General features: G+C 29.1%; 1 protein-coding gene across 1 annotated transcript; it reads left to right on the top strand.

Annotated features, from left to right (window-relative positions):
- The first annotated feature begins 15,973 nt into the window (after positions 1-15,973).
- On the top strand, positions 15,974-17,638 carry LOC127248954 (U-box domain-containing protein 27). The gene is made up of 2 exons (XM_051271556.1): positions 15,974-16,868; positions 16,980-17,638. Exons 1-2 carry the CDS (start codon positions 16,277-16,279, stop codon positions 17,558-17,560), a joined length of 1,173 nt encoding a protein of 390 aa, XP_051127513.1. The 5' UTR covers positions 15,974-16,276; the 3' UTR covers positions 17,561-17,638.
- The last annotated feature ends 238 nt before the right edge of the window (positions 17,639-17,876 follow it).

Here is a 17,876-nt window from a genome sequence, read left to right on the forward strand (position 1 = left end):
AATGAATATCGTTTGGATTGGAACCCCAAATATAGGCTGGTGTAGCCGAACTACATTAACAATTCTACTTTTGTCATCACCCGTATGTATGTGCATTCGCAGTTTGATCTAAAAACAGACAACCAGATTGTGTTATTCGAAGTTTATGCTTTTGTTCGTAGTTGTGAGATTTTATTGCTGTTTGGTTTTGATCAATTTTTGGATCAATATTATACTCCCTCCGTTCCATAAATATAATCTTAATTTGGTTGGACACGGAATTTAAGAAATATTGATATTATATTGGTAGTTGGTAAAAAAATATGAATAAAAGACTTTTTTGCCCTTGTGAGTGTATTAGTGTAAAAAGTCGCGGTAATTGTGTAATAAAAATAAAAAAGTAGATGTAATTTTATGGTAATATGGTTATATATGGAAATAAGACTATTGTTTTAGGACTGACAAAAGTGGTAAACAAAACTATTATATTGGGACGGAAGGAGTATATAAATTAAAAATATTGCTATCTTATGTTGTCTAGTGTGACTTGTCTTGTCGTACCAAATTTGTAGCCTATTTGATTCGACAAGAGTTTACCTGAGCTCATCCGAAGAGTAGCGCAGCTACGAATTCTTAAATTTTTTATTTTATTTTATTTCTATGGCACTATTCAATTATGTATACACAATGTGCATTTGTACGTAAAGAAATAAAGTTGATGGTTATCAGTACACGCCATATCTTAGAGTTGGTAACAAGCCACTGTTCAGTGAATATATATATATATATATATTTGTACATCGTTTCAATCACTGCCCTTTACTGGCTTTTGATTTACCTATTCTCATGATTGTACTAAATTTTATAATTGTGTAGGAAAACAGTGAACTTTAAATAAATACGATAGCCCATATCTAATTACAATCATTATTAATAATTACAATAATAATAATAATAATAACTCTTTCTACTTGAGTTGATACCAAAATTTAAGGCTTTATTAGCCACATCACATATATATATATATATGATCAGAAAATAAATTTAATAATTATTGTGAATTGATTTGATCAGTGGCTGATAATTCATTCATAAGAGCACAATTACTATAATTACATTTTAATTACGAATTTGCATGTCGTGATCTTCAAAATACATTGTAAACATATATATATATATATTAATAATATTAGCATACAGACGTGCATGTATAAAATATCTCTATGGATTCAATTCATTTAATTTAATGTGCTTTTAGGTGTATACCAAATTATTAGGATTATTATTATTTTTTTTATTTATTTTCATGATTTCGTGCACAAAATAGAGGGAAACAAAAGAAGAAAAGAGACATAACGTGTGCACACTGCAAAATAAATATATAAATAAAAATACAGCTTTATTGATGGAAGCTGTCACATACGATGGATATCAAACATTCTACATTCAAATTCCCAAAAAAGTTAGATATATTTAAATAAATAAAAAAGTAAATCAATGGGAAATTGATAATATTAATTAATGTGTATAATCTTTGTATCAGTGTTAAATGTACAGTGAGATAGAAATACATACATACATACATACATATATATATATATACATACAGATTCACACTTTAAAGAAGGTTCTCATTCTGCATATAGATTAATAAGCACTGAACAAATTGATCAAAAAATTAAACTCCAAAATATATATAAATTTACAAAACTAATTAATTAATTAGATTGATATATATATGTGTAAATATATACTGGATTTGATGGATATTCCACGCCAAAAAGCACCAATCTTGATGAAGAACAAGAATATCAAACCCTAATTTCAGAAGTTCGTCTTCAAAAGCGACGTCGTTTCGCAAAGATCATCATCATCGATTGCCCTAATTTAAAATCTTCTTCCATAGCTCCAACCGAATAATTGGCAAAAAGGAAGATCAGAGAGCCGACGCAAAACTGATCGATTAGCATCCTCCATTAATTAATTCAAGGGTAAGTACTGAAGCTCTGGAGGCCGAGTTCATTGTGCCTTCTGGAAGGTCCCGACGCAGGTACCCATCGTTTCGGCATGAAGTTCCGAAAATGGCCGCCGGCTTGGCGATCCCGCGGCCGGATTTTGAAAGGAATCATCGCTCTCGACGCCGCCTCGCAATGACCGGCAGCAGACGCCAGGATCAGAATAAGCGCCGCCGTCAACACTGCCACTGTCTTCCTCCTGCAACTTTTCATTTCTGCAAATCTACAGAAGAAATATATATATATATATATAATCAGCAGAGCAGCTCTGAGAAGGAGGAGGAAAAATGGAGAAGAAGCTATGGAAGGAAATGAAAAAAGGGTGGAGAGAGTTGGAGGAAATTAAAAGGGACTTTTTGAACCAGTCAGCTGCAAGGTAACTGGTGGTGTACAAACAGACTGGTCTATAGTTTTTTTTTTTTTTTTTTAAATTATTATTTAAAAAAAAACTACAGTATTATGAATAAAATGATTGAACACAAATTTGAAAAAAAAAATAAAAAAATCTTTGTGAAGGGGGAAGACAAGAAAGAAGAGGCGAAAAGATTGATAGACAAGAGAGGAAAAGGAAGAAAGAAAAGGAAAGGAGGAAAATGTATACATACATACACAATCCTTATGTATATATTTATATAATATTATATTTATAGTAATGTTGTGTGTGCAAATTAAAGATATATGAATTTGGTGCAGAAGTGAGGTCATCCAAAGTCATAGTCGAGATATGTATGTATATATATGTTGTTAGGTGAGAATGAGAAATTTGGTCCCATCAAATATTAATGGCCGACTAAGGTATTGGCCACTGTTGTTTTAGTCCCCTGTAACAGGAAAACATGTCTCCTCCTTCTTTGCTTTATTTAATTTAATTATTTCCACACTTTATTATTATTATTATTGATAATAAACAAACTATAGTGGGCAGACGTGACGGGGTGTATAAAACACATATATAGGTATTTTCTTTTATTTATTTTTCAATGATTTGTGGGGAAGTATGGAAGATTAGATAGATAGATAAGTAAAATAGTCAAGGGATTAGGAACAATGGCACGTTCTCATTGAAAAAAATTATTCAAACTTGTGATGTGACTTTTTAAATTTTGCAACTTGGGAATGCAATCCTAGCTCTATATACACTATTGCACAAAATCAGATCATCCCTTCAATTCAGGGAAATTGGCAGACAATTATTATTATTATTATATAATATTATTAATATCAAATAATTAAATTTTTCTGAGAAAAGTTTGTTTAATATTGAGAGGGTAGGGACCCAATGGGTGTGATATATATATATATATATATATATATAATAAGAAAGAAATATATTTCATCTCCAAATGGGGTTTCCCAAAGTACACCCAGCAATGTGCATTTATTTCAGTTCTGTGTCCAATTCAATAGACAGTATTTATTATATATATGTTTGTCTGTGTTAATATTGCATTCTTAATTTGCTAGTTGATAGATGTTCTAAAGATTGAAACATACATCAATATGAAAATATCAAGCGAAGGAGATGCATATTGGACTGATTAAATTAAGTTGTGTTTGATTTTCATTTAGTTTCAGCATTGTGTTTGTATAATAATAATGTTTGATGTATACAATATTTTTATTCAAAATTATGTATAACAATAACAATAGTAATAATTGTTGGAAAAATCAATCATACTCGACAAGTGAATTCCTCCGAGTTTATACGTGCGAAAAATGTTAAATTACAATTCATCAATATCCAACTTTTGCGTTTCTTCTAATTTTTATTCGTAACAAACATTATTATAAATTCATCTTATTGATTATATATGTAACAAATTTTTCATCATTAGTAATAGAAGTACCTTTACCATAATCACTCCATGTCACTTAGTAGGCAAGTTCTTTTCTTTTCTTGACCATCAATTCTACCACGTCCAAAATAAATTGATTCCTTCACAACATCAGGTTGTGAGGGCACATTTAACTTCTTTGTTTGACCACTTTGGAATAAACCTTTGAGATTATTGATATTAAACAATTTTGCTAAGAAAATTTATGTTATTGTATTATTATTTTGACATCAGTTTAATCAATAGTTTGAGACTTACTAAAATATTGTTTAACTGGTTTTTCACTTATCATTAAAATTTTTTTTTTATAGAAAATAGGGAAATTTTCATTTGGTTCCACTAGTTTTATATCCTTACTAAAAAGCGCAATACCTTTTGAGGTATCATCGTCAATGTGGTTCACCCCATATGCTAAAAGGACATTGTTTAAACATTTCATGGTCTTTGTCTTTTCAAGTTTCTCAATTATTGAAACTTTGGAGTCAAACTTCTTGTTAACTGATCTGAGCATTTTTCTCGTGAGTTTTTGTTTGTCGTAGTATAAGTGAAAAGAGTAGACTTAATTCACAGAATCCATGAAGCGACTGTATTATTGACCAATAGTTCATCCTTGGATACTTTCAGGGCTTTGAACATTCTTACAACCCTCCAAAGTTTTCAATCCATTGACCAAAGTTGTACCTTTGAATATATCTTGTAAGGCATCCCAAACATCATTTGATTTCTTACGGTTGCAGATGACCTTAAATTGCACTTCATCAGCAAATGCAACCATGACATTCACAACTCTTGTACTTTCAGTTAATGCTATCTTCTCTTCGGGTGTCCATTTGTTCTTTGATTTTAGAGCAATAGTGGATGAATCATTCGGTGTTTCTCCAAGGATGATTTTCGTTTGTGGAGTCCATCCTAATTCAACAGTTTTCCACGCTTCATCACCAAAAGTCAACAAATAATTCTTTATTTGATTTTTCCAATACTGGCAATTGTTTCCATTGAAGATAGGTGAACGGATGGATGAGGTTATTTCACGAAACATCTTGAACCAAAGATAGAGCTATTCGGGGTATTGAGCATGCTGCTCTGATACCAGATATTGGAAAAACCAACCACACTTGAGAGGCCAACTCCTCTGAGTTTATACGAGCGAAAAATATAAAACCATAAATGGCTAGCACAACTGTTAAATGTTTGGTTATTTTGTGATTATGACTATTGTGTGTTTATGACGATGCAGAAAGTAAAATACAACACACGGTAATTATTAACCCAGTTCGGTATAGAAACCTACATTTGAAGAACTTCAATCCAAGAAACGTTCACTACAATCTCATATTAGATTTACAAGGACTACAAAACATCAAAAATTTACAACTCGCTAATCTCCTCAACAACTTTATTTACACTTCAATGTACAAGAAAATTCCGCAAATATGCACCAGCCGATCAACGATATGTGTAACAGATAGAAGGTTTACCATTGATTTTCTTCCGCGATTGAAACACTAAAATCTCCTCACTCAAATCACGCCCTTAAGTTCATGAATGCTCAAGAACAACTTCAAATTATGGAAAACATGAAAGACATATGTCTACAGAAAATACACACTTACAAAATAGACTCAATCTCCCACACAAACCAACTTTTACTGCAAGTTAGTTTTCAACCAAGTTCGGGGACGAGATTCAAGGCTATCAATGTTGTTGCTGCTGCACTGATTTTTCCTAGTGTCTTATCCAACATACGGACAAGTATTTGGCTATGAGAATCGAGCTTATAAATCCACCAAGAATATGTTTTGTTCCATGCAAAATATTGTTCATAGTCAACCTGCAATTGAAGTAGATTGTACAAACTCCTCTTTAGCGACATAGGTTCTGAAACAAGTAGTGGCATATGTATTATATGCAAAAAATAGAAAAAAAAAATTCTAACAATCTCCATAATTTTTACATATGATACAAAGATATTAAAATTAAACAAGGCAACATATTCAAGTAAATATGGATCGATGACAATTAAAATGAAGCAAGACAACACATTCATGCAAACATGCATCAATAGCAAAAGTAGACATACAAACCCCGACCCATATAAGTCCACATGTCACATATAGTTTGCCTAATGTGACTTGCCTTGTCGAGTCTAGTTTGCAGAGTATTAGGTTTGACCGGTAGTTTACCCAATACGTACTTTCGGATAGCGGCTGCAGATTCCCACGTTATAAAAAAAAAGAAAAAAAGAAAAAAAAAAGAAAACTAGATATACAATGGTTATAAAATCAAGTTGATACTAGTGCTTCAGATTTACATATTATTTCTCCATTTTCTTTTATAAAATCAAGTTGATACCAATAGACATTAATATGTGTTGAAATAGGGACGGTGAAACTGGAACTTGAGACCTAGAGCTTTGATACGGTCATTTTGAACATCCGACATGGTGAGACGGTCATTTTGAACATCCGACATTTACCTATGCAATTTTCAACATATATAATACTCATTCCGTCCCATTTATCGTGTCTATATTTTCATTTGTCTGTCTCATTTATTATCACTCTTTTTTTTTTGGAAAAAACAATTATACACTTTTAATCTCATTTTAAATTGTTAATTTATAATTTTTAAAATTTTAATAATACTAATTAATTATCTTAATTTTAATCTAAAATTATTTGATTATATAATAATTATTTTAACTAATATATTATTAATTATTTAGTAATTATACCTATCCTAAATTCTCGTATCTACAGTAAAAGAGACACGATAGACGGAACGGAGGGAGTATATAAAATATAATTTTTATATTATCAACATGATTATTTATATCTTATATCGAAATAAATATTTTAAACTTAATACTAAACAAATACGATTTTCGTCCCTTGACAATTTATCTATTTTTCTATTTTGATTCGATCATAACAAAAGTATTTATTTCATTTTTTTTAGTAAGTGTACTTTCTATTAATATTAAAAATACCTTTATAATTTATAATATATTACATAAATGTTATTTCCTTTACACTTCCTCCGTCCCAAAGTAATAGGGACATTTGAAATTGACACGAAAATTAAAAAATAATAGTATTATATTGATATTGGAGGTAAAAGTGTCTCTAAAAAACTAAAATGCTCTTACTTTATATAATTATTATGAAAAATTGGGATAGTTTTGTAAAAACGTGGGGAGTTTGTTACCAAAAATAAAAATGATACTATTGTTTTGGAACGGACGAAAATGGCAAAAATGAGACTATTGTTTTGGGACATATGGAGTATCATACAATACTAATAAGGGTATTTTAGTATTTTCTACTTTATTCATACCATATTTTAATATAATACTAATATTTCTAACAAAACTCTGTATGAAAAATAAACGGATATATAAATAAGAAACATTGGGAGTAATATATATATATATATAAATGTATGTATATGTATATGTATATGTATATGGCATAGATCTTAGGCTAGTGACTAGTCCCCCACCCAATTCCTAATGAATTTCAAAACTATAATCAATGCCCGCCCACATGTATTATATGTACTATGACTGAGCTACCTTACCTATACATATGACAACTTACTGACTACACAAAAATTCATTTACATGTATAAATTTTAGATAATTAATTCTACTGAGATATAAATAAATGCATGCTTCTTAAATTGAACTGACAACTATTTTAATAATAATAATAATAATAACAATAATAATAATAATAATAATAATATCTCTTCTTGCTATTTTCACTAATCTGATTATTCACGGTTGCATCTCCAATGTTTCGATCGGTTGGTGCATTGCATGGATCTGATTTTATTTAATGCACTCTTCACCACGTAATATATGTATATATGGACACAAAGTGTTACATCAAATTAATTAAATATGGGTCCTCCTCAAATTAATAAATTATTAATTGTTCCATTAATTATATATATGTACTATATTATTGTTGAATTTTCCGATTTGATTTGATCGATGACGAATATGATACATCTATTTTTGTAATTAATTTGGTTCATGATTTCGAAATCTCATTATTTGATTCCTTAACTATAAATTTAAGAATTATATATGTAGTGCACCATGGAAATAACGTGTCGACTTTAGGGCTATATGATTAATTGCAATTAATTAAATAATTGGTACTATTAAATCACCGCGTATTTAATATTCGGATCCAACCGCTAAACTAAAGGCATATATGGACAAACATATAAACGTGTGTCCGATCCAAAAAAAAAAACATATAAATGTGCGATCAAGACAATTACCTAAACCAAATTACCTTGTGTATTTAAATTTCTTTATTTAAAAAATTCTATAGGCTTTTATGGATTTTTAGAAAATCTATTGTTGATGCCGATTTTCAACAAATAAAAAGTAAATTTTGAAAATAAAAATTATCTTCGAATTTGATAAAACAAATGTCTTAGATTAAGAATCTCTAGACACCGTACGATACATAAGTAAACTAGGAAAATAAATATTACATACTGAAAAAGTAAATAGTAATCTCCAAAAGCAATTCACTGAATTTGATATGGATTGAAGATGTCCACTTCGTCCGCGAAAAAGACCTATTTAAAACCTATGTCAACCGCCACGTCTTAGGTCGTGCCTCCCGCTCGCCAGTTATAACATCTTCCAACCGCCGTAGAACTGTTTTTTACCCGACCTGCATATCTATCACTATGTCTTGACTTGTCCACTTTCTACTTGTCCGACTTCTGTATCGGTTCTCTAACCCTTCTTCGCCCGACTCTCTTTTGCCCGACCTCCACGCTAGCCAACCGAAATACCTACCATTTCCCTTGCCAAATCTCTTATTGTTTGACCTCTGTAATCTCCGATCTCACAGGTTTTTTCCAAAAAATTGTTTGGGCTCATTTTAAGGTCTTACTGTCATCTATTGCCCTATACACTACTCCGCAGCCCAATTTATAGACCAATTTTCGAAAACCCTACACTGGTTCTTCCTTATTCAACACCTATAAACTTACTTATGTAGAATTTTATTGATTTACATAAATTTTTATAGACGTGACTAGACCAGACTATAGAATTGATAGGATTGCCGAATTATTTATTTATTCATTTATATGATTTTTATAAATTACGTACTGCAAATATATATATATATATGTGAAGCACATTCAAATCATTTAACAAAAATACCTAAAACATATTAGTTCCAAAAAAATGCATTACTTTTTATTGTCATAAGAATTTTGACTGTTGTATGTAATCCACAAATCCATCGAAACAACAATCAGATTATCTGTGTTTGCATTAAAAAATGCAAAATTTGAGGAATTTTTTTTTTTCATGATCTTAGAGAGAGAGAGAGAGTGAGATAAAAGTTCATCTTCTCTATTCTCCATTATTTAGAAAGCCCATTCTCATGGTGTTATAGACCAAGTTATTCCTTATTTTATATCTGACTTTTTGTATATTTTAGTGTGAAATTTTGGATAGAAAACATCGTAACGAAACTCAGGAATTAAAACTCTGATACCCTGTTATAAAATGTAAATAATTGTTTCACTTAAAAGTTTAAGTTGTTATAATACAACATCATTTAATTATTTATCTAAAGACGGAGTCAATGGTGTATTTTAATTATAATTTGGATTTTTTAGGAAAAAAATAAGCTGATTTTGTATTATACTCCAACAATAACGTACAAACACATACAATAATAATAATAATAATAATAATAATAATATTGTTATATACTACACATCATCTACGTAGACACCTCATAATCATTTGGTGGATGCTTCGTGTCCTATCATGTATCTCAATTAGTCCTACTCTTACACTATAAATATGTAATGCAATTCACGCATTAAGGACACCGCAGAAAATTTTGTTAACATTCTCTCTCTCCCTGCACTTGCACCTTTCATTGATATATACATATATATATATATAATACTTTTATCTTGCATATTGTTATATATATATATTATAATATACACACACCATATATATATATACATATTTATCAATATTATAATATTATAATATAACAAATATCAATTTGTTTATATATTTTCTTTATTTCCTATTTATATCTTTATGTATGTATATAGGATAAATAATAAAAATGATATAGAATATACAATTAATCTTTTTATTTTTTTAAACCCTTGATATTGCTATCAAAACAATTTTTTTCCATAAATAAAAACAGTGAGAATAAAAATTCATAATTAAAATTAGGGATTAATTTTATTTATGGTGTCCACTTTTCTATTTCCGTCTATCTCACTTATCCTGTCATTTTTTTTAAAATAATTATACATTTTAATATCATTTAAAAAATATAATTTATAATTTTTAAATTTTAGTTAAACTAATTAGTTATTTTAATTTTAATAAAAAAATTTTTATTATACGATAATTATTTTTATTAATATATTTTAAATTATTTATTAATTATATTCCTTCTAAATTATCGTATTTACAGTAAATGAAACACCGTAGCCGGGATGGATGCAGATGGGAGAACTTTGGCCTGCTGTTCCATACACAAAGTGCGTGTGTATATATATATATATATTGTTTGTATGTGTAAGATGTTACTTTATACATACATATCTGTATATAGACACTATATATGTGGGAATAGGGGGATAGAGATTGTTTTTGGGACAGGTGATCATTGGACGGATGGAGTATCAATTTAGGCTTTGTTCTTTCTCTTTTTTCTTTTAATGCATTTACATTAATCTCTGTAAAAAATTAATGAACTACACATATTTATTGTTTTATATTCTATATATAATTCTCTGTATTTCTTATAAAAAAAAATTATTTTACACTAATCTCACAAAACAGTCTTTTGAATAAATAGAAATAGTTTTAAACTTAATAATAATAATAATAATAATAATAATAATAATAATGATAATAATAATTAAAAAAATTGTCATGAAAAAAAACATACTATTTTTTAGTAAAACTTTTTATCACTTTTCTACTTTTATACCTTTTTTTATTTTTTTTTAACTATAAAAAATATAAAATAAAATAAAAACGAACCACATTAAAATTGGTAAAAAATATATATATATATATATAAATAAATAGATTTATTTTTCCACAAGGGATGAAGTATAAAATATTGATCAGAAATGGATACTGACGACTTTAATGAACAGCCAATAGTCAAAAAAGTTGGCCCTATGCTATGACTAGTTTATATGCTCTGCTTTCTCCGCACCGTCTTTACTCAAAAAATTAAAATAATAAATCATTAATTATTTATTTAAATTTTATTTAAAATAATTAAAATGATAGTGAATAATATAATAGACACATCGATCAGACAAAACAATCTTTCCAGTTCATATATATATATATATATATATAAATAAATAAATAAATATAGAAGTAGGCAAGGAAGCAACTATTTGAAATATCATATTTCTGCCATCCTTTGTTTGACTTTTGCTGTCCAAACCTAATGCTATTTATTTATTTATTTCTTTTTATATATATTCTGACCTATTATATTCATTAATGATTAAATGGGACTTGTTATGTGACTTGAAATTGACATTTTAAATTTATGTTACTAAAATTTTGTTTACTTTGGACTTCTTTCTAAAATTTTACCATTAAAATATTATATTTAATATTCAATTTTTTATTTAAAACATCGCATATGATCCATTGCTTCTTCGTCATTACCTACAAATATATATATATATAAACTATTAGTAAAAATAATATATATATATTAATTATTTTATATTGCATTTATAATTGAGGTATTGGCAATTTCTTAATCTTAATTCAATTAAAATTTACGATATGTTTGAATAATACACACTAAGAGATCAAATTCAGTTTAATCAATACTTAATATGAAATAACAACATTTCATTAGTAAAAATAAAACAAAAATAAATTAAACTACTTAAAGCTAAGTTAGGAATGTATTCACTCGATTATCCTCTTAAGAATAATTTATAAAATAAATTTCTACAGAATAATGAAGTTGGGCAAAAAGAGAAAACAAAAATGATTCGAAATAATAAAATCTGAATTACTATAACAATTTAAAAAAGAAAAAAGTAGAAAATGTTTGATGGGAATGGCATATATGATATTAATATTTACCATGATTAAAAAAGATACCCACGTGACGTGAGTGGTGTTTTGGCATCATTATTATTATTATTATTATTATTGTTATTATTACTTCCTACGTAACAAACTAAGTATTCATTTGTTTTTTACACGTAGTTTTAAAAGTATTAGTATTATATTGAAATATAATAGAAATAAAGTAGAAATGACTAAAATAACCTTATTAGTATGCATGATATAAAGGTAGTGATATTTGTGTAATATATTGTAAGTTGTAAGGGTATTTGTAATGTTAGGTAGATAGTACAGTTACTAAAAAAGAAATTTGATACTTTGTTATGGGACGGACTAAAATGAAAAAATTGATACTTTGTTATGGGACGGAGGGAGTATTATTATTATTATGACTCCCTCCATCCCGAAATAAAGTAACCATTTTTTCATTTTAATTTGTCTCATAACAATGTATTTATTTTATTTTTTAATAATTGTACTATTTACCTAATATTACAAATATCCTTACAATTTACAATATATTCCATTCGTCCCATAATTAAATATTCATTTACTTTTTGTACGTAGTTTTAGAAATATTAATATTATATTTAAATGTAGTAGGAATAAAGTAGAAATAACTAAAATAACCTTATTAATATGTGTGATATAAAGGTAATGATATTTGTGTAGTATATTGTAAGTTGTAAGAGTATTTGTAATGTTAAATAAATAGTACAATTACTAAAAAAATGAAATGAATATTTTGCTATGGGACGGATTAAAATGAAAAAATGGATACTTTGTTATGAGACGAGGAAGTATCACACAAATCTCATTACCTTTATATCATACAATACTACTAAAGTTGTTTTAGTAATTTTTATTTTATTCCTACTAATATTTCTAAAATTTCGTAAAAAAATAAAAACGGATAATGGGACGGATGAATTATTATTATTATTATTATTATTATTATTATTATTGTTATCCACTACGGTAAATAATCATTATCCATAATTGTCCATGCCCAACTTTGATCATCCATCATTTTGTCATTTCGTTATTTACCACCCCCCACATGATCGATGTTTTCAATCAATAATATAATTTTAGATTATCAATAAATAATAAGCATTGGGAACAAATATCAGACTTGCCTTGAAACGTCCCAAATTAAAAATAATACTCTAGAAATTATTTGAGCTGGAAGTAACAAATTAAATTTTATGTAAAATATATTGTATATTTGGTTGAATTGATTGAAGATATATATTCAAAGATTTTTACTATATGTAGTTAATTAAATTAGGATATTTTAACTCGTATTACATGAGATTTTAAAATTAAATTTTATCAATGTAGACTTTTATGCACTTATGTCATATTTGATACTACTGTTAGGTTATATTTCTTTCGTCTCTATATTTTTTTAATTGGATTGGACACGGAATTTAAGAAATATTAATATTATATTGGTAGTTGGTAAAAAATATGGATAAAAGACATTTTTGCTCTTGTGGGTGTATTAGTGTAAAAAATAGTGGCAATTGTGTAATAAAAATGAAAAAGTATGAGTAGATTTATGGTGATATGGTTATTTATGAAAACAAGACTATTGTATTGGAACGGAGAGAGTCGTATTATTGAACACATACGTCATCACTTTTAGGGTGTGTTTGTTTGGGGGATTGGATTGGATTTACACTATTCATCCAATTTTTTTTCCCAAAAACATAAAATCAAACACTTATTTTTTATTTTTTTTATATTATACTAAAAATCAATTTTACATTCAAAATATCACATCAACACCTATTTATATCACATCATACAACTATTCAAATTCAAAATTTTTACTATTTAAATCTCAACTTAAAATTCAAACTCCCACTAATATATTTTTAAGAGTTACTATATGTGGTACATATATATCTAATTATCAACATTGTATTAAATCCGGATGTAATATATATTTAGAGTGTGTTTTTTGGGGATTGAATTTTGATTTGGGATTTGAATAATAAAAAAATTGAATTTAAATAATGGTACGATGTTATATAAATAGATATTGATATAATATTTTGAATATAAAATAAATTTTTAGTATAATATAGAAAATGAAAAATAAGTGTTTTGATTTGAATTTTTTAAGAAAGAATTTTTAGTATAGTAAAAATTGGGTAAAATATATTGCGGACTTATATGCATTTTTGTCATGTTTGATATCAGATGGAAGTAAGTTTTAAATTTTGAGAGTGTGTTTGTTATTGCGGACTTATATTTACGTCATTTTTCAATAAATGAAACATTATACTAATTACGTCTTATAATAATGTATTTATCTATCTTTTCTATTATTATATTTAACTTTAAAAATATTATTACCAAAAGAAATTATTGTCTTCTTTTTTTCTAATTTTTATTACGTATATTAATATAATAATTAATAGGGTAAATTATACACCTTATTGTATTTTAGTAAAAATGTATAAAATATCTCATATTTTATTTATTATATAAAACTCTTGTATTAATATAAAATTTGCACGAATAGTCATTTTTTTTTTTTTGTTCAAAACTGATATTTGATTATAAATATGATCCTAATAATGCAAGTTTTGTACAAATAAAAGAGATAAATTATTTTAAATAATTTTATTGAATAAAATAAATAAAAATTAATCGATTAATCATTCATTCTATAATTTTTTTTAGACAAATTATTATTATTTTTTATAAAATTATAAAAATAAATAATGGATCAATTATCTATTAATTTATTTTATTCAAAAAAAATTATGTAAGATATTTTATAGTTGTGTAAAACTTGCATATTTTAGGTTTTATTTAACATCAAACATAAGCTTTGCATGAGTATATTTTGTACAAATTTTAAATTAACATTTAAGAATTTAACATAATAACTAAAATATATGAATATTTTGTGCATTTTTATTGAAGCATAATAAAATATAAAATAATTTAAGCTAATTAATATTAAAAAATTTGTACTCAAAAAATCAATTGAATATTTTATTATATCATGGATGAAATATTAACTTTACAAATTTTTAAATATCATATATCATAACTTTATATTTTTACGTAAAATACTGTACGTTTGTTTGCTCTGCTAAAATTATTTTAACTTATTTTCTTAAAACAAATAATATGTGTTGATATAAATATTTTTAAAAAATTTGACACCATCAATTTTCACATTAGTTTTGTAAAACACAATATTTATACTTTTTCTTACATAAAATATTATACTCTCTACGTTCAATTTCTATTGTCCTAAAGTATATTTATACGATTTTTTAAGTGATTTTTTTTTATGAATTAAAAAATTTGCCCTTAATTATATGGTAGAGATTTAAAGTAATAAATTAATAAAGAGTAAACATGTAAAATTTGTGTTTAAAAAAAAAAAAGACAATAGATATTGGACGTAATAAGACATTAATTTGTGGACGAAGGGAGTATTCAACAATTAAATTTTTATTATTTTGAATTTGTTTAAAAAACTAAAAACTTTTTTTTTTAATTTATTTATAAATGCAAATCATAACCTAACAGTTGCAAGAAATTTTAACAGCCGCAGCAGTAGTAGTGATGACGTCATCGGGCCGACAAGCCGAACCAGAGCGGGGCCCAGCGCTGTCGAGCCCACCCAACCCACGTTCCTCTCCCTCATTATACGCAATTAGGCAGTCCCTTTAATGGACCGCATTCCAATCTCGACCGTTCGTGCGAGCCTCGCCGTTAAATCACAGCCGTTGGCTGTCCCGCGCGTATTTGACTGTTGACTTGTACTCAATCAATCATAATTACAAACAATATTATTAAAGTAGTAGTTTAATTATTTAGTTTAGAAATTAATTGATTTTTTTTTTAGTTTAGTGGAGAATGGAGAGATTGTGCAAAATGACAAATTGTAGTGGTAGGAGTAGTGGGCAAAGCAAAGCAAAGTGAAAAAAAGATTTGTGTATAAATTAAAAACCACCACAACAACACAAACACATATACTGCTCATTGCTAAAAGAGAACCTTTTGTTGACCAAATCCCCCCAACAGAATAATTATTATTTTTCATTTTTGATTGTAAAGCTTCGATTTTTTTGAAATTTAATTTAGTGGGATGTTAAGAAATGCTCTGACATCACCTGTCCTTTGACTGAATTCCCCACTGCATTAACAGCCCACTTTCTTCCCCACTTTGCACTCCAATTCAATTCTTGTTATTTTGTTCTTGTTCTTGTTCAAATCCCTAGTTCTCTCTCTCTCTCTCGTTTTTTTTGGGGAAAATTTTTTGAATTGGGGCTGCCATGGTGAGGGATGATTTGTGTATTACAGTTCCAAGTTATTTTCGGTGCCCTATTTCTTGGGATTTGATGGAATCTCCGGTGAGTTTATGCACCGGAGTTACTTACGACCGGAGCAGCATACAGCGGTGGCTCGACGCGGGAAATAACACATGCCCCGCCACCATGCAGGTGTTGCATACAAAAGAGTTGGTTCCAAATCACACCCTCCGCCGCCTTATAAAAATCTGGTCGGACTCCAGCGCCGCTACGACTCGCCGCCCGCCGTCGCCGTCGCCGCCGCCTGACTCGCTTAGTTCCGACCAGGCGAGTCGACTCATTGCGCAACTCGAAGGGGACCTTGAGAATGATTCTTCTGCGGTTAGGAAATGTTTCGCCAGGCTGATTCCGTTCGCCGCCGAATCAGAGGAGAACGGACGGTTGCTCACGGCGGCCGGCGGCCGGATTCTGCCGCCGGCGGTGGCTCTTGTAGGGAGAGTGAAGGATTTGGTTTTTCTGGAGGAGATTGTCTCGTTTTGCAATGTTCTCTTGAGGAATTGGATGAATAACGATTCGGTAGAGCAGAAAACGGCGATGAAATCGAAGATCGAAGCAGGTAATGTCGATTTTACAGCTTCGATTTTGAGAGGATTCAAAGAGGGAAGAATCCAGCTACGAACCGCCATAGCCGAATTTCTCGAGCTAATGGCAAAATGTTCAATTTCAGAAACCGATTCATCTCCTCTATCCGAAGGCGACGAGATCTACTCGGAGCTTCTGAGATTAATCTCTGCCTCAGATTACAATCCGGAAGCTATGGACGCAGCTCTAACCTTCCTGATTCGCCTCTCTCTACAAAAGCGAAACAGAGCAAAATTCATCCGCGCCGGCGGCGTAAACGTGCTCGCAGCGGCGCTGGCCGACGCGGAGCTAACCGCACCGTTAACGGAGAAAGTTCTGCAGCTTCTAGAAATGGCGTCGGGAAGCTCCGACGGACGGAACCAGATCTGCGGCAGCGAAATTTGCGTGCGCGCCATAGTTAAAAAGCTGTTGAAGGTATCGAGCGCGGCGACGGAGCACGCCGTGCGCGTGCTGTGGAGCATCTGCTACCTTTTCGGCGAGAAGAAGGCGGCGGCGGCGGTGGCGGAGAGCAACGGAATGGCGAAGATCCTGGTGGTTCTGCAGAGCAATTGCTCGCCGGCGGTCCGCCAAATGTGCGTCGATCTGCTTAGGGTTTTCCGGTGCAGTTCGAAGTCGTCGTGCGTATCTTGGTACGATACAAAGACTACACACATTATGCCATTCTAATTAATTATTTCATTTAAAAAAAAAAATGTAAATCCAAAAGCAAATTTTGTTATTGAATTTAATTCGGTTAATTGATCAAATTATATCTCAATATATACATCGAATTTTGATGGGATGGAATAAGGGCTAATTTGATTTGACTTTGAGTGACACTTATTCCTAACCACACATCAAAATTTGGTATTGATTATTATTATTATTAGTTTCAGTGGTATTCTTGGATCCAACGACGTGATTATTATTTTGTGACAACTCGGAATCTCAAAAACGACATTTCTTTTTTAATTTCAATCCAATATAGGCAACCAAATAAATT

The sequence above is a fragment of the Andrographis paniculata genome, unplaced genomic scaffold (genome assembly GCF_009805555.1).
Source record: "Andrographis paniculata isolate CXL003 unplaced genomic scaffold, ASM980555v1 Contig34END, whole genome shotgun sequence".
Taxonomy (NCBI): domain Eukaryota; kingdom Viridiplantae; phylum Streptophyta; class Magnoliopsida; order Lamiales; family Acanthaceae; genus Andrographis; species Andrographis paniculata.

Coding starts and splice junctions, on each gene's coding strand:
- LOC127248954 (XM_051271556.1), top strand. CDS start 16,277: ATGGTGAGGGATGATTTGTGTATTACAGTTCCAAGTTATTTTCGGTGC. Junction 16,869..16,979: donor GAAATCGAAGATCGAAGCAG/GTAATGTCGATT, acceptor GTTCAATTTCAG/AAACCGATTCATCTCCTCTA.